The sequence below is a fragment of the Tilletiaria anomala genome (genome assembly GCF_000711695.1).
Source record: "Tilletiaria anomala UBC 951 chromosome Unknown K437scaffold_11, whole genome shotgun sequence".
Taxonomy (NCBI): Eukaryota; Fungi; Basidiomycota; class Exobasidiomycetes; order Georgefischeriales; family Tilletiariaceae; genus Tilletiaria; species Tilletiaria anomala.
This window is the reverse complement of record NW_013547011.1, coordinates 1-26,152: the sequence shown is the minus strand read 5'-3', so window position 1 is coordinate 26,152 and position 26,152 is coordinate 1. Positions and strand designations below refer to the sequence as shown.

At 54.3% G+C, this 26,152-nt stretch overlaps 12 protein-coding genes across 12 annotated transcripts; 4 read left to right on the top strand and 8 right to left on the bottom strand.

Moving 5' to 3' along the window:
- Window positions 1–105: 105 nt before the first annotated feature.
- K437DRAFT_266676 (uncharacterized protein) lies at window positions 106–1,338 on the bottom strand (the record flags this gene model as incomplete). The annotated part of the gene is made up of 1 exon (XM_013389710.1): window positions 106–1,338. The coding sequence occupies one exon, from the start codon at window positions 1,336–1,338 to the stop codon at window positions 106–108; it is 1,233 nt and encodes a 410-aa protein (XP_013245164.1).
- Window positions 1,339–3,152: 1,814 nt separating this feature from the next.
- On the top strand, window positions 3,153–4,467 carry K437DRAFT_243764 (ribosomal protein S13; the record flags this gene model as incomplete). Its single annotated transcript, XM_013389709.1, has 4 exons — window positions 3,153–3,202; window positions 3,286–3,408; window positions 4,035–4,289; window positions 4,358–4,467. The coding sequence occupies 4 exons, from the start codon at window positions 3,153–3,155 to the stop codon at window positions 4,392–4,394; spliced, it is 465 nt and encodes a 154-aa protein (XP_013245163.1). The 3' UTR covers window positions 4,395–4,467.
- Window positions 4,468–4,816: 349 nt separating this feature from the next.
- Window positions 4,817–6,237, top strand: K437DRAFT_254284 (putative MRS4-protein of the mitochondrial carrier family). The gene is made up of 3 exons (XM_013389708.1): window positions 4,817–5,507; window positions 5,572–6,020; window positions 6,090–6,237. Exons 1-3 carry the CDS (start codon window positions 5,078–5,080, stop codon window positions 6,138–6,140), a joined length of 930 nt encoding a protein of 309 aa, XP_013245162.1. The 5' UTR covers window positions 4,817–5,077; the 3' UTR covers window positions 6,141–6,237.
- On the bottom strand, window positions 6,238–9,197 carry K437DRAFT_254283 (uncharacterized protein). The gene is made up of 5 exons (XM_013389707.1): window positions 8,201–9,197; window positions 7,674–8,123; window positions 7,020–7,580; window positions 6,529–6,910; window positions 6,238–6,447 (listed from the first exon to the last, which is right to left on the bottom strand). The coding sequence occupies exons 1-5, from the start codon at window positions 8,791–8,793 to the stop codon at window positions 6,346–6,348; spliced, it is 2,088 nt and encodes a 695-aa protein (XP_013245161.1). The 5' UTR covers window positions 8,794–9,197; the 3' UTR covers window positions 6,238–6,345.
- A 976-nt stretch (window positions 9,198–10,173) lies between these two features.
- On the bottom strand, window positions 10,174–12,031 carry K437DRAFT_261410 (uncharacterized protein; the record flags this gene model as incomplete). The annotated part of the gene is made up of 2 exons (XM_013389706.1): window positions 10,174–11,626; window positions 11,694–12,031. The coding sequence occupies 2 exons, from the start codon at window positions 12,029–12,031 to the stop codon at window positions 10,174–10,176; spliced, it is 1,791 nt and encodes a 596-aa protein (XP_013245160.1).
- Window positions 12,032–13,058: 1,027 nt separating this feature from the next.
- Window positions 13,059–13,634, top strand: K437DRAFT_220816 (Hydroxyisourate hydrolase; the record flags this gene model as incomplete). The annotated part of the gene is made up of 3 exons (XM_013389705.1): window positions 13,059–13,189; window positions 13,305–13,443; window positions 13,542–13,634. The coding sequence occupies 3 exons, from the start codon at window positions 13,059–13,061 to the stop codon at window positions 13,632–13,634; spliced, it is 363 nt and encodes a 120-aa protein (XP_013245159.1).
- Window positions 13,635–15,552: 1,918 nt separating this feature from the next.
- K437DRAFT_15328 (YjeF N-terminal domain-like protein) lies at window positions 15,553–16,862 on the bottom strand. The gene is made up of 2 exons (XM_013389678.1): window positions 16,189–16,862; window positions 15,553–16,122 (listed from the first exon to the last, which is right to left on the bottom strand). Exons 1-2 carry the CDS (start codon window positions 16,555–16,557, stop codon window positions 15,634–15,636), a joined length of 858 nt encoding a protein of 285 aa, XP_013245132.1. The 5' UTR covers window positions 16,558–16,862; the 3' UTR covers window positions 15,553–15,633.
- A 1,040-nt stretch (window positions 16,863–17,902) lies between these two features.
- K437DRAFT_232405 (uncharacterized protein) lies at window positions 17,903–19,946 on the bottom strand. Its single transcript, XM_013389704.1, has 4 exons — window positions 19,298–19,946; window positions 18,942–19,210; window positions 18,809–18,879; window positions 17,903–18,742 (listed from the first exon to the last, which is right to left on the bottom strand). Exons 1-4 carry the CDS (start codon window positions 19,479–19,481, stop codon window positions 18,178–18,180), a joined length of 1,089 nt encoding a protein of 362 aa, XP_013245158.1. The 5' UTR covers window positions 19,482–19,946; the 3' UTR covers window positions 17,903–18,177.
- On the bottom strand, window positions 19,894–20,909 carry K437DRAFT_15226 (uncharacterized protein). The gene has a single exon (XM_013389677.1). The coding sequence runs from the start codon at window positions 20,590–20,592 to the stop codon at window positions 19,945–19,947; it is 648 nt and encodes a 215-aa protein (XP_013245131.1). The 5' UTR covers window positions 20,593–20,909; the 3' UTR covers window positions 19,894–19,944.
- K437DRAFT_254278 (putative CPC2 protein) lies at window positions 20,745–22,571 on the bottom strand. The gene is made up of 3 exons (XM_013389703.1): window positions 22,425–22,571; window positions 21,648–22,060; window positions 20,745–21,402 (listed from the first exon to the last, which is right to left on the bottom strand). The coding sequence occupies exons 1-3, from the start codon at window positions 22,534–22,536 to the stop codon at window positions 20,986–20,988; spliced, it is 942 nt and encodes a 313-aa protein (XP_013245157.1). The 5' UTR covers window positions 22,537–22,571; the 3' UTR covers window positions 20,745–20,985.
- Window positions 22,572–23,408: 837 nt separating this feature from the next.
- Window positions 23,409–24,021, top strand: K437DRAFT_261406 (putative RPL11B-ribosomal protein L11; the record flags this gene model as incomplete). The annotated part of the gene is made up of 2 exons (XM_013389702.1): window positions 23,409–23,738; window positions 23,824–24,021. 2 exons carry the CDS (start codon window positions 23,409–23,411, stop codon window positions 24,019–24,021), a joined length of 528 nt encoding a protein of 175 aa, XP_013245156.1.
- A 340-nt stretch (window positions 24,022–24,361) lies between these two features.
- K437DRAFT_266667 (uncharacterized protein) lies at window positions 24,362–26,137 on the bottom strand (the record flags this gene model as incomplete). Its single annotated transcript, XM_013389701.1, has 1 exon — window positions 24,362–26,137. A coding segment is annotated over one exon (1,776 nt), but the record flags the coding sequence as incomplete, so codon positions are not given.
- Between the last annotated feature and the right edge of the window lie 15 nt (window positions 26,138–26,152).

Here is a 26,152-nt window from a genome sequence, read left to right as displayed (position 1 = left end):
GCCCAGAGCCTGAAGGGTGGGGGGGGGAGAACTGGTCGAAGAGTCAAACTTGAGCATCCTCGAAATGCATCGAGATTAAGATTTGGCGCACATCAAAAGTTGTATTCAACGACCCCAGGCTGGTTGTGCAGTGCTGAAATCATTAAGTCCGAGGAAGAAAGGGTCGATTCCATCTGCAATCCTTGCATCCGGAGGTAGGTTGTTTATCGCGTGCCTGTCACTTCTGAAGTCGAGATCGCTCTTGCCAAAGTACACGGCACGAGGGTCTATCCCGCCGAAGGTTGCATGGGCGGCAGAGCCAAAGGCACTGCACATGTCATCGAGACCGTGAGCTGATGGCTTGCCGGCAGAAAGACTCGTTACGGATGTAAAGGACAAAAACTGATCACCGTCGTCATAATGATTGTGGGTTCCTCCATCGAAATAGTCAACCAGTTCGATAGAGTAGTCGCCGGCATCTGCCTTATCTGAGCCATGGTCTTTGGAGGCGTCGACAGGTGGGCGAGAGCTAACGGCATACCGGGCAGCTTCGGAGACAGTGGACAAGCAGCGCTCGTCGACGTCGTCATCTTCATCGCTATCGGGCTTGTAGACGCCGCGCACTTGTTGGCTCTCGTCAAGTTTGTCCCCAGTTATGGTTATTGAATGGACGCCGTACCGCGCAGAGACGCGCTCACGGCTTGCCGACTCTGGTCCCTCCTCCTTACGCCTCGCGGAATCTTCCATCGATGCGTCGAGTTGGGGGAGCTTCGCACCTCTGCGTGCAAGACGTGCAAGCTTCGCCTTTGGCGTCAATGTCGGTTTGAACTTGTAGTCCGGGTACATTGCCCTGTGCTCATCCGCTTTCCGAGAGCTTTCAGCGAAGAAGTAGGTTCGAATCGGTTCGTCTTCCGACTTCCACATCTGACCGAGCGCCTTGGACAGTGCGGCCTGGTATTTTGGGCTGCCAGGAGGCGGCACGTCGGCTGGGAATGGACGAATCACAAGCGAGCGTGCGGAAAGCACATTCCGAAGAGATGATGAGAGCTGACCGGTGCGATGCTGGTGCAGTCGCTCGGAACGATAGCAGATGTACGCGTTTGGTGGGCGCGGAATCTTGATTCCTGAAGATCGCGTCGCCGACTTTTGCTTGCGCAATGTCGAGTCCGCCCCGCGTTTCTTATTTGCACTTCCTTTTCCTTTGCGCTTGCTGGCGTGACTATCTGCAGGAGCAAGAGAGGTTGGCGGCAAAGGCACAGCGACTGTGGTTGAACGATGCGTCCGCCGTGCGGGAGGGGCGTCACTATCGCTCGTTGCCGAGTGCGACGGCCATCGTCCATCGTATCGTGTCTCAACCATCGCGAACGATGCTCCTAGGACTCAACAAGGAGGACAAGAACCTTTGCTCTTAAGCATAGTCGAAAGAAAGCAGTCACAGATCTTATACTGCAGAGAAATGAGATGCTGTCAGTAACAACTCATACAGTAGATTCCAAGTGGCGTCTGATATTGTTCTGCTGGTTGGGCTTTAGAACGATCCGCAGAGGACCAAGCGTTCAGAAATGAAATGAAGCCCTTGAGATCGCGCGGACTGACCAGTGAGCACGGTCCCTCGGCTTGGTAATGCCAGTCTGAGTTCGTCACTGCAGAGTGAGGAGTCTGTTAGGCACACCGGTGCGCTGATTCGTGGGAAAGGACTAGTCTATCATCGCTCGCTGCTATTTGCTGTTCCAAAGCACTCCCAGTTCGGAGGCAGCGCTTACAGCCCCTGTGCGCTGGCATAGCCTGACAAGAGGCGCGCGTCCGAAGGTGGCGATGTTCTTGATGATCTCTTGACATATTGATCGATCTTTCGCTTGTTCTGACGCGTAAGGACGAACTCATTCATGGATGCAGCCGCAGAACAGAAAGAAGATTCTCTTTCGAGTACGTAGGTCATCATCAGTGGATTTGCAGATAATCGAGCACACTCGCCGCAGTACTTATAATGGCAGCCGGCAACGCAAAGACGCGGCGGCCGACATAGGAGTTGCCTGTCGACGCCAACAACGTCTTGTCATTTCGCTGCGATCTTCAAGTGAAACCTGTGAAGTATCATTCAGAAAAAAAAGCCATCAAAGATGCATCCCCAATGCGAGTTCGGCGTCTGTATAATTGCTTGGAGTATGCGGGAGAGCTGAAGGGAGAGAGCTCAGATGTCGAGCCTCGAGATAGGAATTGGATTCGCACAGGAACCTTGTTAATCCGGAACCTCTGAGGGGTCAACTCGCGGCCTTTGCGGGATGCCAACAGACGCACAACTTGGAATCCCAGCTTGTTATTATCCCAAGATCAGTCTCAAGGCTTGAGTAATCGAAGGTGTGTCTCATGCCCTAACCACAAATCACGTCAAATGTCGCGTACGATGCCACGATCGCCAACAGTTGAAACTTCGATGCCACTACCACGTTGTTTAAGGCGTATATCTATCTATCTACTCACGACGGATTCAATGAACATAGGCCAAGTTGGGCCTCAGGTTCGGCTAGTACGCAAACGGCAACCGGACGCATCAATATCAAGGAGCAATTGCAAAGAATAATAATACAAAGCACGGACACCAGGTTAGGCAAAATGAGTGTTTACTGGACGGTCATTTTGACCACAGCCAGCCAGTCGTACGGAGACGAAAGCGATTCCAAAAATTGCCATGTTGCGTTAAAGCGACAAGGACGAAAATGGTAGTTTGTTTGCGATTAAGCAAATAACTTGGCCTCCGTCGAAACGTCACTGGCTCAAGCGTCTACCCCTGCACAAGAATGGGGAAAGAGATTAAAGGTAAAAAAACAGGAGAAAGGATTGAATTAAATAGGTGGGAGCGCGGCGCTCAATCGCTGCAGGGGCGGAACAGTTGAAGGAGAATTGGGGTGCTGCGGAGAACACCTTGCGCCCACCTGCATACCCTCACACTGGCTGTGACACCGCACTCAACTGCGCATTCATACTAGCCACCACGCCGCGGCGCCATGCCACCACACCGCCGCTTGCTTCCCGCTACTATCGCCTGTGAGCGACAGCCAGCTGCCTTGGAAGCACGAAAGTCACTTTCAATCAAGGTCATCATCAAGTCTAAATCTAATCCTTCAGCTCAGCTCACCACCTTAGCTTGCAGGATAGAAGCAGCATTGCCCATCATGGCTCTCGTACCGCCCGACCCATCTATGCAATTCGCGCACATCTTGCGGTGAGTTGGTGTGCTTAGTCGCAAGGTTTTGCAATGCTACTATTGGCTCTTGTTCTTCCTGCTGACGCCTTTTTGCCCCTCAGTCTGCTCAACACCAATGTTGATGGCAAGGTCAAGATCATGTACGCCCTTACTCAAATCAAGGGTGTCGGTCGCCGCTTTGCCAACGTCGTCTGCAAGAAGGCTGACATTGATCTGAACAAGCGGTGAGTCTAATTTTTCCACTGACGACAAGCCTTTGGCCTTGGCCCACGGAGTCTTGCGAGCAAAGCGGATGATCGCCTACAGAATTTTCGGATGTTGCAACTGGTAATTTGGGAGGGTACTGGGACGCAGTTGAAGTAGAGTGACAGGAAGATTCAAAAGGCTGGGTATATGGATTTGCACGACGAAGGCGAGCCAGCTAGAATCCGCCTTGGTGCATGCGTTCAGATGGTTCCACCACGGCGGACTGCCTCTCAAGAGGGGGAATGGCAGTGGAAGAGCGAATCTCGTAGGACAGCTGTTCGCCATCGATACCCACACAGATCACCCGCGGGCATTTGTTGGGAGCGATACTGTCGATTTGGACCAGGACAATCCTCACTGAGAGAGAACTGATTGTGACGGTCGATTTACAATGATGGAATGGGCTGGGGTTGTATTGGACTGGGTCAGGCGAACAGCATGACACTCGGGTGATTTATTATCCGAGGAAGGCGGAGGGAAGGGGCATCCAGACACGGACTGCCGCATGCGGTTCACCTGCGCCCGCAGGCTTCTCTTTCAAGTGCGCTCTTGCTCGATGAAGCAATTTTGGCACTGACATGGATTTACTTGACCATCCTTGCAGTGCCGGCGAGCTCAACTCGGACGAGCTCGAGCGCATCGTCAACATCCTTCAAAGCCCGCAAGAGTTCAAGATTCCGGAGTGGTTCCTTAACAGGCAACGTGACATCACCACTGGCAAGTCCTCGCAAATCACTTCCAACAACATCGACTCGGCCCTGCGTGACGACATCGAGAAGTTGAAGAAGATTCGGGCGCACAGGGGTATCCGCCACTACCTTCAACTCAGGGTCAGGGGTCAACACACTAAGACTACCGGGTGAGTATTCTGGCGTGCTTGGCGTTGTGTGCATGAGACGCTGACTTCAGTATGCCTTATTTTTGCAGTCGGAGGGGCAAGAGTATTGCCGGCAAGAAGAAGTAAATGGACTTGTAGAGTCGCGCTTCTTCTCTTCATGTATACTTTCTGTTACAATATGACCTCGCATGCATGACACCAGGCCTGATGATTTTTTTTTTGCATAAGGCACTGCAAGCTGCAGTTCCTCCCTGATCTGCTGAGGTAGGCAACGTTCTGGGGCCTTGTTCACCATTGGGCATCAGCAGCTGTAGCAGGCTGCTGTCGTCATTACGTGCGCATCCCGATCCATACCTCACTAGCCTCAGGATGCGTTTGACGCTGCGTTGATTTGACTGGCTGGCTGACGAAGAGGATAAGGCCAGGTTATGGTTCTTTCCACTGCATTTTCTCGCGATCAGGATTCGAGACGAGTGAGCGCGAAAGCGAGAAGGGAGCACGCACCGAATAGCCGACACGCGTTTTTGCTTCCTTTTTTTGTGGTATCAGCATTCTCCACCGCTGCTGCAGTCCCCACTCAGCACTTCTCAGACTTCGGACCTCAGCGTCCAAAGGACTCCCGCTTCTCTTGCCTCTTGGGACAAGTGTATGATAGCCGCTCTTCGACCTCTGGGTGCGAAAGACGTGGCGAGGATTAGGGCCGCAGCTCGAGGATCATCTCTAGACGCTGTGCTTGAAGCTTCCGACTTTGAAGGCATTTGACATTGGCACGCGAGTCACAAAAGCACCACCTTGGTCCCACTTCTATCATGACAGCATCGTCGACCGAAGTAGACGCAGTGGAGGAGATTGACTATGAAGGTCTGGGCGCCTCGACACCCTTGCACATCAACATGATTGCGGGTGCGCTCGCTGGGGTCAGCGAGCATGCGGTCATGTTCCCCGTCGACGTCGTTCGAACGCGAATGCAGGTTCTAGCAGCAGCGCCAGCAGCGACGTACTCTGGCGTAGCGGAGGCGTTCTCCCGTATCAGCACTGCCGAAGGAGCAAGGGCATTATGGAGAGGCGTCACATCGGTCATTCTCGGCGCTGGGCCAGCACATGCGCTGTACTTTGGAACGTATGAGGCGGTCAAGGAGCTTACGGGAGGGAATAACGAAGGGCATCAATTCGCCAGCACGGCTTTCGCTGGTGCATCAGCAACCATTGTCTCGGATGCATTCATGAACCCATTCGATGGTGAGTCCGCGCTACCACGGTGCGCCCAATTTGTGCATTGCTAACCATTTCACCGGATCCGCAGTCATCAAACAGCGCATGCAGATGCATGGAACCGTACATCGATCTGTCTTTCGATGCGCCTCGACTGTCTACCAGCAAGAGGGCCTGCGCGCCTTCTACGTGTCATACCCGACCACGCTCACCATGACGGTCCCTTTTACTGCGGTTCAATTCTCTGTTTACGAATGGGCCAAGAAGGTATTAAATCCGAGCGACAACTACTCGCCTTTGGCGCATGCGATAGCAGGCGGATTCTCGGGAGCCGTGGGCGCTGCGGTCACAAATCCGCTCGATGTTGCCAAGACGCTTCTGCAGACGAGGGGGACAAGCACAGACGCAACGATCAGGAATGCGTCGGGCATGTTCGAGGCTTTCCGAATCATTAAGCAACGAGAAGGGATGAAAGGGTTCGCACGGGGGCTGGCACCAAGGGTGCTGACGTACATGCCATCGAATGCTCTATGCTGGCTGGTGAGTAGCCTTATCATGACCTCGCTCACCCATAGATGTCGTAACTGATTTTTGGCTCCCCTTCTGCAGTCGTATGAGGGCTTCCGCTTCTTCCTAAACGAACGCAACAAGGCGCTGTAATTGCAAGGCATGCCAGCCATTTCAGACATAATGCTGGAAACTATGCAGCGTTTATGCCGCACATCTTTCGCTCTTTCTCTTTTTTTCCCCAAAGGGGATGTCTAGATTGAATGCGTGCAAGGTACAGAGCAGGTGAAGGAATCATGCAGGCAGTTGCAGTTGTCTTAATTCCGACCGACAAACTGCAAGTAGGAGTTCCGGAATATCAGTAAGCGATATTGGGAAGGTACCCTGTGAGCGGGCTCACTTGGTAAATGATGCGACGCACCAGCCCAGACAGCTGTTCTGGGCTTTGAGCGTACGTTCCCTGTAGAGGAAGCGTTGTTAGTGCATCAGAACAGGAATTGCAAGCTTGCTTCCCGAGGGGCCAAGGCCTCAGCGCACTCACCATGACCATGGACATGCCCATGGAAGTGAGGAGAAGGTCCCCACCGGGTACGAAAGGGACCCAGGAGCGCTGCCTGGCGATGGACCAAGCGCTTTCCATGCCTTTCGGCAAGACGTACGCAGCCAGCTCTGCGCGGCGCCTGGCGTCATCAACAAAGAGCGAGAGGCACGTCATGAACCCTGCGAACCAGGGCACGCCTTGGTGCAGCAGCATGCGTTTGACCCACGCGGGCGTGTTGGCGCGGAGAGACGCGTTGGCATCAATCACGTCGTAGAGCTGGTGCGCGCCACAGAAGATGACTTGGAAGATGATGACAAAGACGCCGAGGAAGGAGGAGGAGCGGATGGATCCAAAAAGCGAACGGAGGATGATGCGCATCGGTCTGCAGATCAGATGTGGTAACAGTGAGAGTGCATCGTCAGCGCAAGGAACATTTCTGAGGAGCGAAACATGGGAAGGCCGCTACCCCTCGACTTCGTTCGAAAACTTACGCCTTGAGGAATGACCTCGTACGGAGGAAAATGGCTGGTACAAAATAAAGCGTCATGTACACTGGCAGGATCCATCGGGTGACCTTAATGAAGCGGTCGAAGGGGCTCCAGAAGTGGCTGTTCTCCCAGGGATGCATAAAAGAGCACGGTAAATGAGGAATCGGTTCTCCAAGCTTTTGCATATCGAGTGCCTTGACGAATTCGCGGACATGCTTGCCGGTGACGCCATAAACGTTGGTCGGCGTAGGAGCGACGGGAGGGTAACGAAGAGGGTTGGTAGAGAGAGGTTGGGGGATCTTGCCATCGGGGAAGTATTTGTAAATGTGACTGGGATCAAACGTCCCATTGTGATCGCGGAGATCCCGGTAAACTGGAGTCGATTGTAGACCGGCTTGCGAAGCGCGTGTGATCCAGCTGACGTAGCTCCTCGGCAGCGACTCGGGCGCGTTGATCCAAGCGAACATGATCTGACCGCAGGCCAGGCCGAAGACCAATACCGAACCGTATGGAACGTGGATCAGGCCTTGTCCGTGCGCAAGGTTGTACGAGCCCTCTAAACCTCTAGAAAGAGGGGGAAAGAGCAAGAAACGATCAAAAGGAGTAAGTAAAGGATCACGGTTGTGGCAAGTCTCCACGTCAAATTCGAAGACTCACCTGACGAGCAACTGCTGTGCAAGTGTGACACGCATATCCTTGGTCTCCACCAACACCGCCAGTGCTGACACGGCACCAGCTACGTATGCGTGCCACACCCTACTCCTCGGGTCACGCATGAACGCCTTTCGCTTCTGTCTGCTCTTGATCTTAGCTTTCTCTTCATCCGTCTTGCCTTGCAGCTTTTCGTACCCGCTCCGCGGTGTAGCAACGCCCGAGTCGCCCGAGCCATCGTCATGCTCAGTCGCCGCGCTTTCTGCTGCCCCTGCTCCTGTTGTCGACGATGATGCGCGCCGCTTCCTTGATTTGCTGTGCGCCGGAGGGGGCGTGGTGAGACGCAGTGAGTTATGCACAAGCTTGTATATAGCCGCCCAGAGTCCAAACATGGCCGAAAACCGGCCATTCGCAACCCCGAAGTATGCGAGAACAAAGTCTTGCCCTCTGAATTTTCTACGTGAGCCATCCGAGCCAGAGACGTTTAGCATACCACAGGAGTGCAGGAGGAATCGAAGTGAAGTGGAACTGACCTTGAGCGAAGTAGCTTCAGCAGAGCAAACATGAGCATGACCGTGCCCCTCAGGCCAAAGGAGACGAGGCCAGCGCGTATGCCACCCCGTATGACATGGACGGCGAGGCGCTCCCAATCACCCGGTTCTCGGACCGGGTCGTTCTCCGGCCTCCAAATCTTGTGCTTGATGCCACCATTCTTAGGAGCACTGGCTAACTCGTGTAAGCCGTGAATGGACAGGGACCGGCGGAGCTGCTGGGCCGTCTCTGCGATGTTCGGCGTCGAGGGCTGCGATTTGTAGCGCTCCCAGCGCAGCTCTTCATCTTCTGAACCATCCTCCTCATCATCACGCATGGATGTCAGAGAAGTGAAGGCAGGCAGCTTGAGGGATGGATCTTTGCGGAAACCCGAGCGTTGAGAGGCAGCAGCGAAACCTGGTATAGATGGTTGCTTTTCGGACTCTGTGGTGCGTAGGGCCTGAGTCGATGATGGTCCCGACGAGATGGCGACGGTGGGATTCCTGTCATCATCGTCCGACTGGTCATCTCCGCCGCCGAGCTGGAAAGAGGGCTTGTCTTTGCCTGAGGACACGGTCCTGCGTGAGTTGGCCATAACCGTTTTGCCCCTGATCGCGCGATGTTCACAAAGGGTACATGTACTAGGTGGATGAGCAGCTGAGCTTCTCCGAAGAGTCTCCAGGGATCCAATACCGACTATGCACACACTCAAGCAGGGTAGGAATGACCATGGACGAGTATCCCGATGGTATCCGTCACCATGGTGTTGGTGAAGATTAGAAGCGAGTTACTTGTAGGTGTGTGAATGGTGTGACTGTTTATTTCTCCACTCGAAACAATATTAAACTGGCGTGCAGCGCCTGCAGCCAGTTGCGCGCCTCACCAACCATCGACCAGCGAGGGGATCCTCCGGCAGTTTCCGGGCCACGAGAGGGCCGGATGCTTGCGCAGTGCACATTGCACATTGCCGTGACAGTTCAATGCGCTGTTTGGGGGTTCTATTGCAGCTGATTGCACCTTTTACGACGCTGCTCACTTGGGGGGCTTTGTGGGCAATTATCTCTCCCCTCCCCTCCCTCTCACGATAACTTCGTCATTATGTAAAGGACGCTCGACGACGACCATATGTCTAACTGTTAATGTTTCCCGTCCCCACAAATTTGGCCATTCACGCATCATGCAACGCACAAGGGGGGTCCCACGTTTGGAACTGGACCCCGCTGTATTTTGATCAGCGAAAAAGAGGCGCGGCACTTCCAACAGACAGTAGCACGTCAAAATGCCGATGACCGAGAGCTCCTGCCCGCCCTGTGCGCTGTGCAGCTGGATCCCAGGGTTCTCTCGTTCATCGAGTGTTGCGCACATTGATTACCTAAACAAAGCGGCACATATGCGCCTACAATCTGCATCTTCGTTCGCCTCTGTGCTATCCATCATCTCGGTCGATATTACAGGAGAGTGATGTCTATATGCAAGTCGGCGTGCGACTGACATCTCACACAAACTTCACCGTGCGACACATTGATGGCTGCCAGATTGTGAAGCAGCCTTGAGAGTGTGTTCGCAAGGTGCGGGCTAGCACCGTTGCCGAAACCAGATAGCGCACATTACGGTCCCATACACATACGTGGATACCGGATTGAACCAATTGCGACAGTGAACGCAGGGTATCGGCATGAGACCACAGCAGGCAAAAGTATTATAATATATACAAGCAGCCGTTACACACGGCTTCTTCTCTCTATATTCCGCCTGGAGAATGGAATCGGGAAAGTCGAAAATCAATGGAAAAGCCAACAGGTGTTTTGATGCGTATTGAACTTGTCACGCGACTGGTGGTATCAAATGTAGCGTGCAAGGGACCCTAGCAGGCGAGTGTTGAGAGATTCTGGAAGCCAATGTTCATGATCTAAGGACCGTCCATTGAATCGATAGTTCGTCCGAGGCGAGTGACTTGAGAGTGCCCAAGGAAACTCTACTCGAAAACCATGACGTCCCTCCTGGCAACCTGCATTCGTCTACGAATCTGACCCATGAGCCGCTTGCGTCGACTATCGCTACCGTCTCTCTCAACGGGGAACTCGCGTATCTCGTAGCTCTGCGACCAGAAGTCTGGCGGCAGCCGTCGCAACAGCACCGAAAAGTCCACTGGCGACAGCGCGCGAGCCTCGCCAGACTGGTCGCATCGCTCAGATGGTATGCCTCCATCCGAGTTGCGGCCATTGATCGCACGTCGGACGGCGCGGATGAGGGCGCGCCGCGCCGCAGCGCTTTGCCCGCGCTCGCGCTGGATGTCCTCGACCGTTGCACTCGCAGTGGCGGAGGGGTCGGCGACGTGGGCGCAGCCGCTGATGCTGGTAACAAAGAGCTCGCTAGGTGCGTCGAACATGCGGTCCGGTTCATCTTCCGAGGAAGTCATGTCGCTCGCGCTGGTACCGGTGCTGGTGCCCGTCGCAGTGGTGGTCTGATAGACGGAGGCGCCACCACGCGAGAGCAGTAACCGAGGCGAGCGCATGCGGGCTTCCCTCTCCACCTGCCTTCGCCACGCCTCGGGCGCGTTGTTCCACGCCTTGCGCACTGCATCGGCGATCAGACGGCGCGCGCGATCGGACGTCTCGGCCGGACTGCGGATGGCCAAGAATGGTTCTTTGTGGACATCGTCCATCTCGACGCCCTCGGGTGCGATCGGCGCGGTGAAGGGATTCTGAGTGATCTCGATGTGCGATGACATCGCGCGACTGCTCGGAGCAGTGGACGCTCGAGAGGTGGAAGACTTGTCGCGCTTGCCGATGAATAGTCGCATGGGCCGCACCGTCTTGCTTGCAGCAGCGATGGCTTTGGGGAACGCGCCATTCACTGGGCTCGTCGGGCCCAAGTTGGTCTGCGCACGGGAATCTGCACCGGGCGTTGTAGCAGGCGTGTTGAATGCAGAAGACACGTCTGGGGGTGCGACTCCGTTGAAGAACTGTCCTGCAGCGACGGCGAACGAGGTATCCGAATCCAGCCGCATCATCATTTCCAGCTTGCGCTTGGCCATCCGCCGCTGCATGCTGCGAATTGCCTTGTAGCCCCACCAGAGGTGCATTGGGAATGGTAGCGCGAGGAAGAGGCACGGCCCAATTCCCCCATCAACAAACGGCGCAGATCGCCCTTTGGCGGTCGCAAGCATGCAGATAAGGCCGGCGTGGAAGAAAACGCGCGTAAGGAAAAAGCTAATCGTAAAGCCACGGTTGGACCGAAGCCTCGGAAACATGCTGGCCATGCCCATAATGAACGTCGGCAATTCGAAGATGGCGCCAGCTCCCGCAATGTAGGTCCATCGTTTATGCAAGATGTAGAGGAACAAGCCAGTATACGCGGTGTGGTGCACCCAGCCGCTTGCAATGTTGATAAACTTCCTGTAGTAAATGGAGCCTAGCACGAGATCGCTGAGGCGACAAAGAATGCAAAAGATCAAAATCAGGTATACGGCGAGGATCGTTCGATAGCGCTCACCTGGTCAGGTAAGCCATAAAGAAGCACGCTAGAGGGTCCGCAAGGACTTGAAGGCGGGGCTTGACACGTGTGAAGTCGAATGCGTACGCGCACAGGTCATATAGATAAGGCAAACTGGCCACGCTCATCACGAATCCGGCAATCGTTGTAAGAATCCATGAGCGTGCCTTGTGCTTCTCCTTCTCCTCTCCGGCAAAGATGGTGTTAGAAAGGAAGTGGAACGCGGCATGTAGGATGAAGAGCGACCCGCAAAAGGCGTAGAAGTTACGAGGATCGAGGAGTGGTGAGCTTCCAGGTAGAATGAAGCCATAGAGCGTAAAGTTGTCGCGGGTCGCCATCTTTTTCGGTGGTTTAGCTTGAAGTCGACCCGATCCGGAGCCTCGGCCAAGCTCCTATACTCTATCGGGCTAAATGGTACGCTGACTGTCGCGATTCCCCCACCGACGAGCAGGAGCGGTGTGGCCCGGAAGCTGTCCCGAGTTGGATTCGAGAGCCAGGTGCTTTTTTGCGTGGTCGGTATGACGCACAGGGGAAGGGATGGAGGGAGGATTGGCAGGTCAGCAAACACGCTCGGGTATGGCGTGGTAGCGTGCGCGGGTTGCGTACAAGCAAGAGCTGGTGCCCTTTTGATTCAGGAGAGGCTGTGCATCTTGATGACGGCGAAAGAAAAGAACCTTGCGCAGAAATGGCTACTACTGCCCTGCATTTAATCTTCTTGTCCAAGGACCACTTGGTGACTTTGTGTTTACGACACCTGTATGACGATGCTTTGTAGGATGCACGTGCGCATCACTGACCTTCAAGAGTGGGGAGTTGCCGCAAGGGAGATAGAGAGCAGACCGCAAGGAGACAGGGACAGCGCAGCGTCGCGTCACAGCCGCGAGTCAACGTGGCCAGGCTCATGACGAAACTAATTAGGACGGCCATTGCTATTGGCGTATGGTGAGGGAATAGCAACACCCGCCAAGTGCCGAACGCCTTTTTGGTTCGTTAATGTTCATGGAACTCGGAACAGGTGTGCACTCTCTGTCACCGATGCAACTCGCACACAGCACATGTTCTTAGCGGAGAGGGGCCCCGCAAACATCCCGCAAGTACCTGTTGTCATCGTCGTGAGCTTAGGGTTCGAGGCAGAGATAAATGTGCAGCAGCTCCAGTGCTCGCTTCGTGGAGTGAGAGGACAGGCTGAGCGAGTTTCAGGAGCGAGTCCTCATTACATAGACGACGTTGACAGGGCTGGAGAGAGGTCATTGCGATTTACCGTTTGTCCAACGCGCAACATCATCAAATCCAGCTGGCAGCCCCATCCAGAGCGATCGATCGTTAGCTGCTAGCTCACACGACCCCAGACGGCAGCTCTTCAACATGAGCAAGTCACCCATCACCTGCCACGTGCTGGACAGCACCCTCGGCCGGCCGGGTAAAGGCGTCAAAGTATATCTCGAGAGGCTCTCATCCACGACCGGAGGAGCTGCTGCAGAGAAGCTGGCTGAGGGGTGAGTAGCATTCGCCAGCCGCGAGTTCGTCGCCATCGTCGTCACACATGTACTTTACAAGCGGCTTGCTCATGTCTCGACCACCCCCATGATTTCGGACGTTCTTCTTGTGCAGGGAGACAGACTCTGATGGCAGGTGCACGACACTGTTGGTACCAGAGACGAAGCTCCCACCAGGCGCCTATCGCATGCGCTTCGAGACTGGAGCCTACTTTGCGAAAGACGGCCGACCGACCTTCTATCCCTTCGTTGAGGTCAGTGGTCGTGCCTAGAGTCTGACTAAAACCTGTAACCGGAATCTCGCAATCCCTTGTTGATCGTTGACTTGAACTTTGCTTCCCACACGTTCCAGGTCACATTCACCTTGCCCAATCGGCCTGATCAACACTATCATATCCCGCTGCTCCTCTCGCCCTTTTCATACACCACATATCGAGGTTCATGAGCTACATATCTCTCGAAAACTTACATTTACTTTCTGATTCCATCAGAGAACCGAAAGTCTTTCACATTGTCGGACTGCTTATGTGACGACTTGCAAATCGGGCGTGACTCGTGAAGCTTGAAGCGTGCACGACGCCGAGATGTGTGGAGATATCTACTCTCGTGTACGTATCATGCCTTCAAAAGCTGACACCCTTGGGGAACAAACTTGAGTTTTCGATGGTATATATATAATATCGTGCACAGCAGCGCTTCGTACGTGTGAGCGATATTTGAAGACAAGCCGCCAAATAGCCAAGTCGGGAAGGCAGCAAGAGCATGCTGAAGAGGCGGGCACACGGCAGCTGAGAAACGTCTAGAAATTTTAGGGTTGCGAAGGACTGAAATCCTCCTGTTTGAGAGGTTATGTTAGCAGGCGCAGACACTTGAATAGATTGCAGTATCTGTGGTTGTGAATGTGGAATCGTACGTCGGGGCACAAGGTAAGTTATGCGTATGATGAGATTAGTTTAGTTTGATTTCAAGAATGTTCTAGAAGCTTTTGGAGGGCGATCCAAAAAGAGGAAGGCTTCACCCCCCGAAAGGGGCGAAGCCACTTTAAAAGATTAGGTTGCGCTGCACCCCAGAGGAGCGCAGCGGCTAGGTGAAGCCAGTTCCATCCCCGAAGGGAGCGACGAAAGCGGGTCGGGCGTGCAATGCCAGCTTCTCCCAGTCCCTTGCCCGTATGCTTGATCACGGAAAGGACAACAAGGTAAGTATGAGGAAAAGAGTCAAAGGAGAATGAACGTTCGCGAGGTGTTTATATACCCTTCGTATGAGGGCGGAACGCGTCCTTTCCGCCGTCGAAAACGACAACACCCAAAGTGGAGGCACCCAAAGCTCCTTATCACTGCAGGATATTCGGCTTAGACTTCACTCTCGTTAATGTGTGCAGATCGGTGCAATCCAGAAAGAAGACGACCAGATACATACCGGATTGGGACTTGGGTTCGAACTAAGGCGAGCGCCATCTTGGCCCTTCAATGAGAGAGGAGGGGGAAGGGTTGGATAGCGCTACGGTTCAAACCCAACAGCTACCAAATGATGATCGCTAATGGTGGTGTACAGCAACGAACATTGGGAGTCTCTTCACCGTCGACTCCACCGCCTACATCCTCAGATATTTTTCATGTTGCACTTCCCACCTGGTCCATTCATGCTATTTTACATCTGCGGATCTGCCTTGCGGACTGGAAAGTCGGTTTGCAATGAGCACCTCGTGATTTCGAAGCTCTCGCTCTTGGCAAGGGCAATTCGCCTGCTGCATGCTTCAACGCCAAAGGCGTGCAATTGAAATAGAAAGAAGCGCGCAGGAGCAGACAAGTGGAAATTCTCTGCAAAAAGGATGTCGAACGCACCCTCCGCAACAGTCATCGCGACTCGCCTCTTTGCGTTGACCATAAAGTGAGAATGTGAAGGCGTTAGTGCCCATGATGTGGCTGTATTACCCGGCGCACGTTGAGCGCTACTGCTGCTGCTGCTGCAACTGCTGATCTTTCGGTGTCATCATACTGAGCGCTATCGTGAATGCAGCTGCCACTGTTGCCCGCTTCTGGCGGTGCGCGTGACTAACGACGCGTCGCAATGATCAGGGGCCGTTCTGGCATTAGCGGGCCGCTCGTGGGCTTGTGTATCAGCAACCGTGTACATTGCATTCTGACTCTTGCTACCACTGTTGGTCGGCTAGATGTGCTGCCATTTAGCTTGAATGGTGTCGTTGACTACCGTCGCTTGAGAAAGCGCCTTGTGGCGCGCAGAATTGCGATCGGGTGGCACTGTCCCATCAAATGCAGGAGATGATGGAACGTGTCGTTGCAAATCTTGAAATACTCCTGTAATGGGCCGGAGAAGCGAGCGTCCATCTTCAGTTTGGCGTGTTGGGATGCAGGAGCGAGCCGTCTTCTTCCCGAAGACAAGTCAAGGCGCCACCGATGCCCTCACTCTGTGCGCGCTTGCCCGTCTCACTCTTTGCTTGCTCGCAGCTCCTCGACAGCCTTCCGATCGAGCGGGTGTGCACCAGTGATCTCGACAATCTGCGAGTCCGCCTCAAAGTCCGGAAGGAGAAGATCCATCTCACGTTCCAGCTCATCCGGGATGAAGCGGCCACCGAGAAAGTGTCGGCCGCCGAACGCAGCACTGCCGAGCTTTGGCGCTGATAGCGAAAGCAAGACCTGAGGTGTGAAGCTGCCGTTGACGTTTCCTTTCTCTACGTCCCATGCTGATGGAATGTCCACGCTGACGATCGGAGGCTGGTGTCGCCGGAATTCGAATTCCACGAGCGAATCGTTCTTCCAGAGGCCGATGATATCCTTGAATGGCTGCCGCACTTCCCCTTTGAAGCTAAAGCCAAAGATGCAGTCCAGCATAACATCCGTCTGCTCGTACGCATCTTCAAAGTCATCGGCGCCAACGATGGTGATCTTAAGGTTCTGGAGCTGCCTTTTGAGCCGCTACACAAGTGAATGATTCCGCGTCATCAGTGCTGACGGATGACACATCTGGTACGCCAAACTCACGGCAAACAGGTCTGTCTTTCCTTGCTTTGGGTAGCACACCTTGACATCGTATCCAAAATGGTGCAGATGCCGCGCAGCAACAAGTCCGTCACCGCCTTGATTTCCTGGGCCCGCAGCAACTAACACGCTGGGAAACTGGTCCGGCGGGTAGCACGCATAGACCGTTTGTGCGCATGCCAGACCAGCGAGCTCCATCAGCTGGTCGATGCTGAAGCCTCCCTCTGCAGACATGAGCTTTTCATCGATGGATGCTGCCTCTGCCGCATCGATGAAACGAATGCGAGGCGGCGAAGCACTCGATGGCGAGCTCGGTGGCAACTCTTGCGCCTGCTCGGATGGCTGCAGTGATCCTTCTGCCACCGAGCCCATGATGGGAAGCCTGTGAAACCCAGTTAATCACAACGAACGCCAGCAGATGGAACCGGGAAGAGGAGATAATGCAGCGAGCGCCCTTCTCTTTGCTGTATTCAAATAGAGCGGAGATGGCAGCGAGGGAATCGAGGCGTAAAGACTTTGCTCGGAAGGCTGAATTCGTGCTGGACGCAAAGCAGGTGTTGATTTCCAGCACTCGCGCAACACGGTGGTAGCATGCGCGAGCGCACTGGGTTGTAGGCTTCGCCCACGCGTGCTTTTCTGAGTAGCTGGATGAACGGTGGGACTGGACAATACTGAAAGCGAGCAAGACCTGGTTTGTCCTCGCTCCCGCGATCAACACGAAGACTAGGCGTATGTCGTGAAGAGAGGAAGGTTGATCACCTCCGGATTGAGTATTGAGAGAGGCCCGCGCGCTGATCACTTTTATGGCGGGGGTTCGAGGGTGTGGCGTTAAGAAGCGCCTACTTGCGATAACCTTTGCACTTTGCGGCGCTCTTCACACCTCCACACCAACTTCCAAAGAAGATGTTTTCATCCAGAGCAAGTGACGCACACGCTGGCATCGTGTGCCGAAGATTGGCGGTCGGATAAGCCCAGATTCGACATGGATGCGCCGGTTGATTGCTATGAACCACGAGGTGATGGATCCATCACAGGCGGTGGCACGAGCGACAGGCTCCATCAGGATCCCTTTCCGCAGCCCATCCAGCTTTTGCGCAGGCACGTGAGCGCTTTTGGACGCTGCGTCGCCTGGCGTCCAAGTTTTCCCCAAATGACGAGTGGCTCAACAGTGAAGCGCGCCACTGGCGGACTCTCTGCTGCCCTCGCGCTCGGTGATGCTGGTGAATGGGCTTTGCTATGAACCTGTATGGACTATCCGCCAATGCCTCTGGCCAAGTGCTGTACTGACTGCTGCCGAGGAGCTAAAAAAGAAAGAAATCGACATGTGGATGTGCGAGTCCATACAATACGTAGGTGGTTTGCCTCGAAATTAAATTAGATCCATTGCTGCAACATCAGGACTTCTCTTTTTCATTGAACCTCGGGCTTTCCATTGGTCTCGACCAGGAGGTCGTCCCCTTGACGGAGTAACCTGCGCTTGACCCACTTCAGAGCTGCCGCTTTTGGCATTTCGACTATTGACTGTGATTGGCACAGCAGTCTTCAGCCGTCTCTTCTATCGCGTTTAAGTCTTGAGTCCTCGATGGAAATCAGAATATACATGACCGAGGCGCAAGAGTTTGCAGGCTCGAGAGCGGTTGAGGCAGCTACTCGCGTTGTGGAGCGCTCCCTGGAGCGTCTGAGCGTTGGCACTCAGTCGAAACGCATGAAGGCAAATCCGATGATTTCTTCTTCATTGATGCAGTACTGTACATTACCCGTGCAACGCGCATTGGTTCCACAAAAAAAAACCCCCAGGGCTGAAATGGTTTCAAAAGGCCACGTTGCGGGTCCGTAGTTGCTAAGGCCGCTTCAGTACTACTACAAATGGTATGTTCAAGTCGACCAAAGTTCGTACAGGAGGCGCCAAGTGAGGGCGACCAGGAAGAGCCTCGTTGCGTAGCAGTAGATGGTCTCCAAAAGGCTGTGCATGGGACCAAGACTAACGCTAGCTCAACGCTGCTCGGCGAGCTGGTTCATGGTGGCAATATCTCTGAGATTGTAGTTGGCATTGCTGCTGCGTCCACCGACCCCACTAGCGGTAATTTGAGCACTTGTGGCATCCGTCATCGAAGCGCCACCCATAGAATCCAGGTTCATTGGAACGAATATCGTCTTGGACGCACTGCTCTTTGCCATGGCTTGTAGAGCCTCAAGCTGCCTGATCTGCATGGCTGCAGGGCTTGCGAGAATGTCGGCGGCCTGCCTCATCAGTTTCGCAGCCTCGACTTCAGCCCTGGCACCGATAATCTTGCTCTCTCCGATGCGTCGCTGCGTCGCAGCGCTCGATAGCAATTCTTGCGTCTCGTGAGACAAAATGATGTCCTTGATGAGAATGCTTTCGCAAGTGACACCCCATTGCTCTGAGACGGATTCGACGATCTCTTGAATCTCAGCCGCAACCGCCTCGCGGTCAGAGATTACAGATTGCAGATTACGGGAGCCGACGACGTGGCGTAACGTGGTTTGTGCACGCTCAATCAGCGCTTGACGCACATCTGCAACGCCGAAGATAGCTCTGGCGCCAACGAGGCAACCTTCGTCAGCATATTGGTTCAATTTACCGTGCCAGAAGAAAACGCACTTGTATGGATTGGAGATGTGGTAGTAGACGACTGAGTCTATTTCCACATTGACAGAATCCCGGGTAAGCACCTTTGGGAAATGAACAAGTCAGCGATGTGTACTCCCTCAAGGAATGCTGACTTGCCGCTCACCTGCTGCCTCGGCAAAGTACTGAGCTGGATCTGGACGTTAGCGATCTTGATCGACTCGGAGCAAGGATTGATGTGCGCAAGACCAGGGTCAACACTGCGAATAGCTTGCCCGAAACGAGTGATGAGACCGACCGACCCCTGCGGGACCTCCTTGTATGGGTTTGGGCAGCAGAAGCAGCACGGAATTTGACCCAGGCCGCCCGCAATCGTTCCCAAGCAGTTAATCATGGCGCCGTAAAATCCATAGTTGACGTCAGCAGCTCCAAGCTCTAGCCAGTTCAGGCGACCAAAGAGAGTGATGCAGAGATGAAATGTCAGTGAATTTCACGGGTAACCATATGTTGTATCTGACGTACCCTGCGCAAAGGTTGGCTGCATATCCTGCTTGCGAAGCGGCTGAATCTTGATAATTCCATCCGACGGAGGCTTGGTGATTGGCTTGACCGGCACTTTGGCCGTAGTCGCATTGTCACTGGCATCCGCATTCGCGAATGTCGCGAGGTCTGTCTCGGTGGTCGTCAGAGTGTTGTTGTTGGTCATAGTGCCTGATTGCAGAGGGCTTGCAAGTGTGATGATTGGACTTCTGACAATCCGTTGGCGGTTGGTGCAACAGGTCTGAAAGATACTTGACTTGGTTGAACTGATTGTGGGCTATATAAATACATGTGGAACAGAGACGATGGCAATGGCCATTGTGGGGTAGTGGAATTGATGAGGGAGAGATGATAAGGACCAAGGCCCACTTCGACAGACGCAGCACAGCACAGTCTGCACTCGACATATGGGTCTGTCTCTATGGGTGGATGGGCGCACAAGTCTCGCTTGCTGGACCGATGATGTCCCGCAGGCTACTGCAGGCAGCAGGATCTCGCGACTTCGCTGGAGTCTTGGGTCGCTTGTGAGGTGGTGTGGCTTACGTACTGCCTGGAGCCGGGGCGTAGTCGGGCCCTCTCGACGAAAAAGAGGCTGTGCCACCCGAAACCCTCTCGCGAGTTGCGACCTCTTATCCAGCGCTACACCCGGCCACTCTGCAAGGCCGCGCCAGGGATAGGTGACTACATATGGGGACAAGTAACATGCGGACAGTTGACCTCGATGCAAGCTCAAGCAGTAGCCGGGGCTGGGGACCCATGTATATTCGTTTCAACTGGGGTCTGCTGTCTATTTGAAATCTAGCAGCTAACCGCACGGCACCCATTTTTGATCCACGTTGGCACACGGCACACGAGCATATCAGCAACACCATTGAAGGGACGCAGCTCCTGTTATTTATGGAAAAAGACGTCGGCATTCCGCAGTCTACAATGGTACATATAAATGCGTGTACAGTGTATTGCTCCCTTGCTACACATGCGTAAATTGTGTCTCCTTCACCAGCTCCAGAAGCCAGCAGCGTCCATCCTGCCCAGCTGTGTAATCTGTGGCATCCATTGCATACACTATTGCTGGATGTCGTTTGGTGGCTGGTAATTCCGCCTTCTGAAAATGAGAGCCTAGAAGTGCGTAGCGCATACATATTCATAATTATACACACCTCATCGTCACCACCACACTCGGCACTCGTCTGTGACTTTGGATAGGGAAGGGAGTGTGGCGTCGCGATCTCCCCTGCTATGTTGCACTGGGATGTGCTGCGTGGTAAAGTGGACATGCCAAGTCGCTCGCCCCACCTGGCTGTGCTGAAGCAAACATGTTTTTTTGCTTTGCTCGCATGGACAATGAAGTTTGATGACAAGCGATAGGCGACGACTCTGCAACCTCCGCCATCTGATTCTCCCCCTTTGATTGTTTTTCGATTGTGCCCGCCATCCAAGAAATGATGCGAGTCTCATGCAGTTCATAATTGCAAACTATGCTATACATTGCGGAAAAAGCAACCAACGGTCGCGCGTGGGGCTGGCGGAGCCCCTACCCAATGCAGCAAGCTTTTGTGGGCACGTCCGTTCTCCGTCCCGCGACACCCCAAAGAATCATCGGTAGCATGCACAAGATTTCGCATTCGTGTGCCGTACAGGTTCGCCTGTGTGAATTGGTCGCCCAATTATTACAGAACGGTGAAGATCCTGATGATGTTGTCAGAGTAGCCAGCGAAGAGTGTCTGGCCGTCGGCGCTCCATGCCAAGCTGAGGCACTCTGGGTCCTTGCTGTCCTTGCCAACGCCGGTGAACTCGGGCTTGAGCTCGTCAACGATGCTCTTGCTCTCGAGGTCGAAGATCTTGATGCAGGATGCAGTCGCCGCACACAGCCAGTATCGGTTGGGCGAGAAGACGAGGGCGTTCACAACATCACCAGCCTCGAGCGAGTAGAGGTGCTTGTCCTCCGAAAGCTCCCACAGCATGGTGATGCCGTCCTTTCCACCGGACGCGCAGAGCGAGCCATCCGGTGAGATAGTGACAGTGTTGATGTAGCCAGTGTGGCCGAAGTGGTTTGCCTTTAACTTGCACTTCGACAGTTCCCAGACCTACGTTACCAAGGAAACATGAGCAGTATTTGTCAGTGCTGGGCCAATGCCTATCTGAATTTGCCCACACTGCCATGCCCCCATGAACGTTCCTTCTGGCTAAAATGCGCTCAGCGATCTTGGTGGTTTAAAATGTTCTCACCGAGACCCCAAAGGACCCTCCGTAGTAGCAAATATTAAAACAATCATCACCGCAACCAACAGCCTTCCCTTATTCAAGTTCCACTTGTCCCAAGCAAACTCACCTTGACTACCTTGTCCCAACCAGCGCTGACAATGACTGGGTTGCTCGGGTTCGGGCTGAACCTGACGCAGCTGACCCACTCCGAGTGACCGTCATCAGTAATGTTGAACTTGCATTCTCCAAGAGTGTTCCAGAGCTTGATGGTCCGGTCCCTGCTAGCACTGACAATCTGCCTGTTGTCAGCAGAGAAACTGACGCTGAGCACATCAGAAGTGTGGCCGACGAAGCGGCGGGCGGTCGCACCAGTGTTGAGGTCCCAAAGACGCAAAGTCTTGTCCCAAGATGACGAAAGAGCGAACTGGCCGTCAGAAGAAATCACGATGTCAGAGACAAAGTGGTTGTGGCCGTGAAGGATCTTCTTGGGGAAGCCGTGGTTGTCCTCCCGAGTCAGTTGCCAGACAATGATGGTCTTGTCTGCAAGGGCAACAAAGCATGTCAGTTATCAGATTTCGCACAGCGCGAAGTTCAAGCATTGCAGTTCTGAGAGCCCTTCTCTAGAGCCTAGAGGTATGCATCCCAATTCAAAGGCGACGGTATGGCTCCGCCCATCTTGCACCAGTCTTTGCCATGCACACCAGTGAACAATTAACCGCTGCTCCAACGCGGTGGTCGATGCGGCAGCTAGCTGCAATCCCCGCGACCAGCTCAATCATAACCGGCCTGTTTGATTCCCTCCATACCGCCAATCACGTTGAGAAGACCCGAAATCCTTTCGTGGTCAGGGAGAGGTCCTTCATTGGGCATCCGAGAGGGTGGTCGACTTTTGAGTGAAACTCACCACGCGAGGCGGTCAGAAGCATGTCCGGGTTCTCGCTGCTGGTGGCGATAGCCGTGATCCAGCCCTTGTGCCCGGCAAGCGAGCCCTTGAAGACGAGGGATTCTGAACTCATGATGGCGGCTGTGCGTACTGCGTGTCTCCCAAACAATGCGTGTTGAGGATCAGAGAAGCCTGGATCAAGTAGCTGCAATCAATCTCAAGGTCCCAAGCGTACTTGGGAAGATCCTCAGCCAGCGCGTCGTCTCCACCTGCCAGGCACCAGCGGAAGATTGTGGCGGGCTGAATAAATTCCGCAGCTGCGGCGTGCCCACAACCGCGCGCGCTCTCGCCTCTGAACCTACAGCATTTGGCACTTTACAACATTTGGAAATGATACCGCTTTGGCTGTCACCGTTCATCTAAGGTCAAAGTTGGGTCACACGGAACAAACAGCGACATTGTGAGTGTTCAAGAAGGTAGCAGGTATCACGAAGGTGCGCCAAGCGGTATCATGGGCAGAAGGAAGCGAGCCAGGACTGGTCAAGGAGCCTGAATGCCAACCTGCGTGGAAAGTTGGGCATCCGGATGCCTGGCTGGATCACGTCGAGTGCAGACATCCAGCCTCAACTTGGGAGATGTGAAGTTTTTGGAGGGCCCTATGGGCAGTCTCCTGCTGCAGTTGCGCAAAGCACAAAGCATCATTAGACAGCGCAGGTAGGGATGCGTTATCAGAGTGCTGTCCGGCCTTTGCACCTGCTGGCTCTTAGCCATGGCAATCCCACTCGAGAAGGAGGCTGTATCGCTTTCCGGCGGATGACGCTCTGGCATAAGGAAAACGAGGCAAAAGGAGCAGACCAGCTAGATGAAACCGCTCCCGCATTGGACTGCAATTGTCTTGGCCATCCCAAGCCACGAGCAGTTGCGACAAATGTTTTCCTGCTTCAAATTCAATTGACACGACCACATGGCTGACTGACAGCTGCTGACACTTCTCGCAGAGTCAAAATGGCGGAAGCAAGCAAGGCGATCAACCCGATGAAGGAGCTTAAGGTTGACAAGCTCGTCATCAACATCTCTGTGGGAGAGTCCGGTGACAGGCTGACTCGTGCCTGCAAGGTTCTGGAGCAGCTTACTGGCCAGACTCCGGTCACTTCCAAGGCCCGCTACACTCTACGCGGTTTTGGTATTAGGCGTAACGAGAAGATCGCATGCCACGTCACCATCCGTGGACCCAAGGCTGAGGAGATCCTCGAGCGTGGCCTCAAGGTTAAGGAGTACGAATTGAGGCGAAGGAACTTCAGCGACACTGGTAACTTCGGCTTCGGTGTTACTGAGGTGAGTCAGGGGTCAATGGTCTTTAGCCACCACATATGATGAAAGGAAGCCATATTCCTTACACCGTTTTTCCCTTCCCCTCTAGCACATTGACTTGGGCATCAAGTACGATCCGTCAATTGGTATTTTCGGTATGGACTTCTTCATTTGCATGACCCGTCCGGGCGCTCGCGTCGCCAAGCGCAGGCAGCAGGTTTCACGGGTTGGTGCACCACACAGGGTCAGGAAGGAGGAGACCGCCGCTTGGTTCAAGCAGCGCTTCGACGGTATCATTGCCCACTAAACGGGTGGGTGTTCCGCTACCTGAGAGCTCTCTGTGGGAAGCAGGGTCGGATGGAGGACTGCTTTCCTGTGTCATGTCAAGACAGGCATGTTCTTGCATGTCACTTGTATCACTATGAAAATGCATTCAATCACGCACTACTCGGATCGTTAACGAGGTGGCGTCAAAGGGGTCCTTTTTGACATCCTGCCGAAGCCATACAATTCATCGGGTTGCGCGAGATCCATCAAGTAAAGAGTATTTGCGAAGATCATAGCATATTATTGATGCAACATCAATGTACATGCTTTGCAACAGTTGCTGTCACTGAAGCTTTCTCTGGTCAATTTGTTAGTTGGACTCAGTGTCTGAAGCCAAGGCCGCGGCCGGCGGCCTTGTGGAATCGGCGGTGCCTAGCGACGGCAGAGCTGGAAGGGTAGACGATTGCCTCGGTTGGGTACGGCTTCGTGCCTGGGGGCAGGCTGAATCCCATGTCGTCTCGTTCGGCGATGGCCTTGCTGGAGGCCGTCGGCGTGCTATTGCTGGTGGTGGTGGTGCTGCTGCTGCTGCTGGTATCCTGCTTTGGGTTGGAAGATGAGGGAACGGTGTTCTTGTCGCTGGCACCCCCCGATGCCGCGCCATTGCTAGCATCTTTTGTGCTCACCAATGCTGAGCTTGGGGATGAAGGTAGTTTAGACGCATGCAAGATAGTGGGAGCTGCCAAAGAGGCTGTCCAAGTTGAAGTGGGGTCCATCGCTTTATCGGTGTACTGGGAGACGTACGCGATGAAGGACTGCGCTGGTGTGGGTAATGAAATGGGCGCGACTGACCAGGCAGATGGAGTGGGTATAACATCGCTGACATTGCTGAGAGCCGTTGGCGCTGCAGAGGCAGATGCGGCTAAGAGTGTTGGAACCACCGTGGTCGCACGCAGCATGCTACTCGTACCGTGAGGCATCTCTGCAGCAAGAGGGACGATGGACGGCGGCATCTGAACCGGAGCACTCGCATTGGCAATTGCTGTTCCATTGAACGTACCAAGGGGAGTGGTGTTGGTCGTCGACAAAGGGCGAATCGAGGCGATTGTGTCGTTCACATGCGAGCTGCGGTTGCCTACCTGCTGCTGAAGGTTCAATGGCAAGTGGGTCCCGAGCAGACCTCCAAGAAGGCCTGTACCGATGTTGGGCAAGGCTGCAGTCAAGCCGGATGCTGTGTTGGCAAGGCCACCGATGGGTAGATTGCTTGTCAGGCCTGACAGTGGCAGACCATTGGTCACACTGCTCACGGTGCCGGTTAGACCTGCGAGTGAATTCGATGACTGCGGGCCCGAGACGACACCGGAGAGGGCGCCCGTTAGTTGGCCCGGGAGCAACTGGTTGAGAGGGAGGCCGCCGGTGATCGAACTGAGCTGACCCTGCAGATTGTTGGTCCCAACCTGAGACAGTAGCTGATTCAGAGCAGAACTGCCGGACCCGGCTCCTGAAGTGAGCTGCGAGAGGAGCGTGTTCGGGTTGACGTTCAACATTTTTGCCATCTGATTGATCTGAGTTTGAAGCTGTTCCGTAGACTCAGATGAGGTTGTTGGCACCGAGGCGGGGAAGGCATTGCTGCCGACATCGCTGTTTAGGCCCTTGGCGGCATCAAGGTTGCTCTCCGCCCCCGGCACGCCAATGTGAGCCGGCAAAGAATTGATGTGCGAGCCAACGCTGCCAGTGAGGGTGTTGATTGGCTGTTGTTGCTGCTGCTGAAACTGCAATGGGAGCAAGCTGGTGATGCTGCTGAGGCCAAGCTGCGAGGTTAAGCCATTGAGCGTCGATTGAGTCGTAGAAGGGTTGGAGAGGGCACCAGTGAGGCTGCCGAGCTGCGATTGAGCACCGCCCAGGCCCATGTTCCCAGTGAGACCGCGCAGTTGCGATTCGACTGAAGAAGTAGAGACTGGCAAGTTGCCGAGCAGACCATTGAGCGTGGACTGTGCACCACCCAGCTGGCCTTGAGCTTGCCCAAGCAGACCGCTGAGCTGGCTCGTTGAACCGCCAAGCAGGCCGATGAGCGGGTTCGTTGAACCGCCAAGTTGGCCTTGAGCTTGCCCAAGCAGGCCGCTGAGCGGACTCGTTGAGCCGCCAAGCAAGCTGCTGAGCTGGTTTGTTGAACC

Coding starts and splice junctions, on each gene's coding strand:
- K437DRAFT_254284 (XM_013389708.1), top strand. CDS start 5,078: ATGACAGCATCGTCGACCGAAGTAGACGCAGTGGAGGAGATTGACTAT. Junction 5,508..5,571: donor ATTCATGAACCCATTCGATG/GTGAGTCCGCGC, acceptor CCGGATCCGCAG/TCATCAAACAGCGCATGCAG. Junction 6,021..6,089: donor CGAATGCTCTATGCTGGCTG/GTGAGTAGCCTT, acceptor CCCCTTCTGCAG/TCGTATGAGGGCTTCCGCTT.
- K437DRAFT_254283 (XM_013389707.1), bottom strand. CDS start 8,793: ATGGCCAACTCACGCAGGACCGTGTCCTCAGGCAAAGACAAGCCCTCT. Junction 7,581..7,673: donor GCACAGCAGTTGCTCGTCAG/GTGAGTCTTCGA, acceptor CCCTCTTTCTAG/AGGTTTAGAGGGCTCGTACA. Junction 6,448..6,528: donor TGGGCATGTCCATGGTCATG/GTGAGTGCGCTG, acceptor CTTCCTCTACAG/GGAACGTACGCTCAAAGCCC.
- K437DRAFT_15328 (XM_013389678.1), bottom strand. CDS start 16,557: ATGGGCTCGGTGGCAGAAGGATCACTGCAGCCATCCGAGCAGGCGCAA. Junction 16,123..16,188: donor GAAAGACAGACCTGTTTGCC/GTGAGTTTGGCG, acceptor TCACTTGTGTAG/CGGCTCAAAAGGCAGCTCCA.
- K437DRAFT_232405 (XM_013389704.1), bottom strand. CDS start 19,481: ATGACCAACAACAACACTCTGACGACCACCGAGACAGACCTCGCGACA. Junction 19,211..19,297: donor GCAGCCAACCTTTGCGCAGG/GTACGTCAGATA, acceptor TGAACTGGCTAG/AGCTTGGAGCTGCTGACGTC. Junction 18,880..18,941: donor GTACTTTGCCGAGGCAGCAG/GTGAGCGGCAAG, acceptor CATTTCCCAAAG/GTGCTTACCCGGGATTCTGT.
- K437DRAFT_15226 (XM_013389677.1), bottom strand. CDS start 20,592: ATGTCCACTTTACCACGCAGCACATCCCAGTGCAACATAGCAGGGGAG.
- K437DRAFT_254278 (XM_013389703.1), bottom strand. CDS start 22,536: ATGAGTTCAGAATCCCTCGTCTTCAAGGGCTCGCTTGCCGGGCACAAG. Junction 22,061..22,424: donor GCTTCTGACCGCCTCGCGTG/GTGAGTTTCACT, acceptor TTGCCCTTGCAG/ACAAGACCATCATTGTCTGG. Junction 21,403..21,647: donor GTTGGGACAAGGTAGTCAAG/GTGAGTTTGCTT, acceptor TTGGTAACGTAG/GTCTGGGAACTGTCGAAGTG.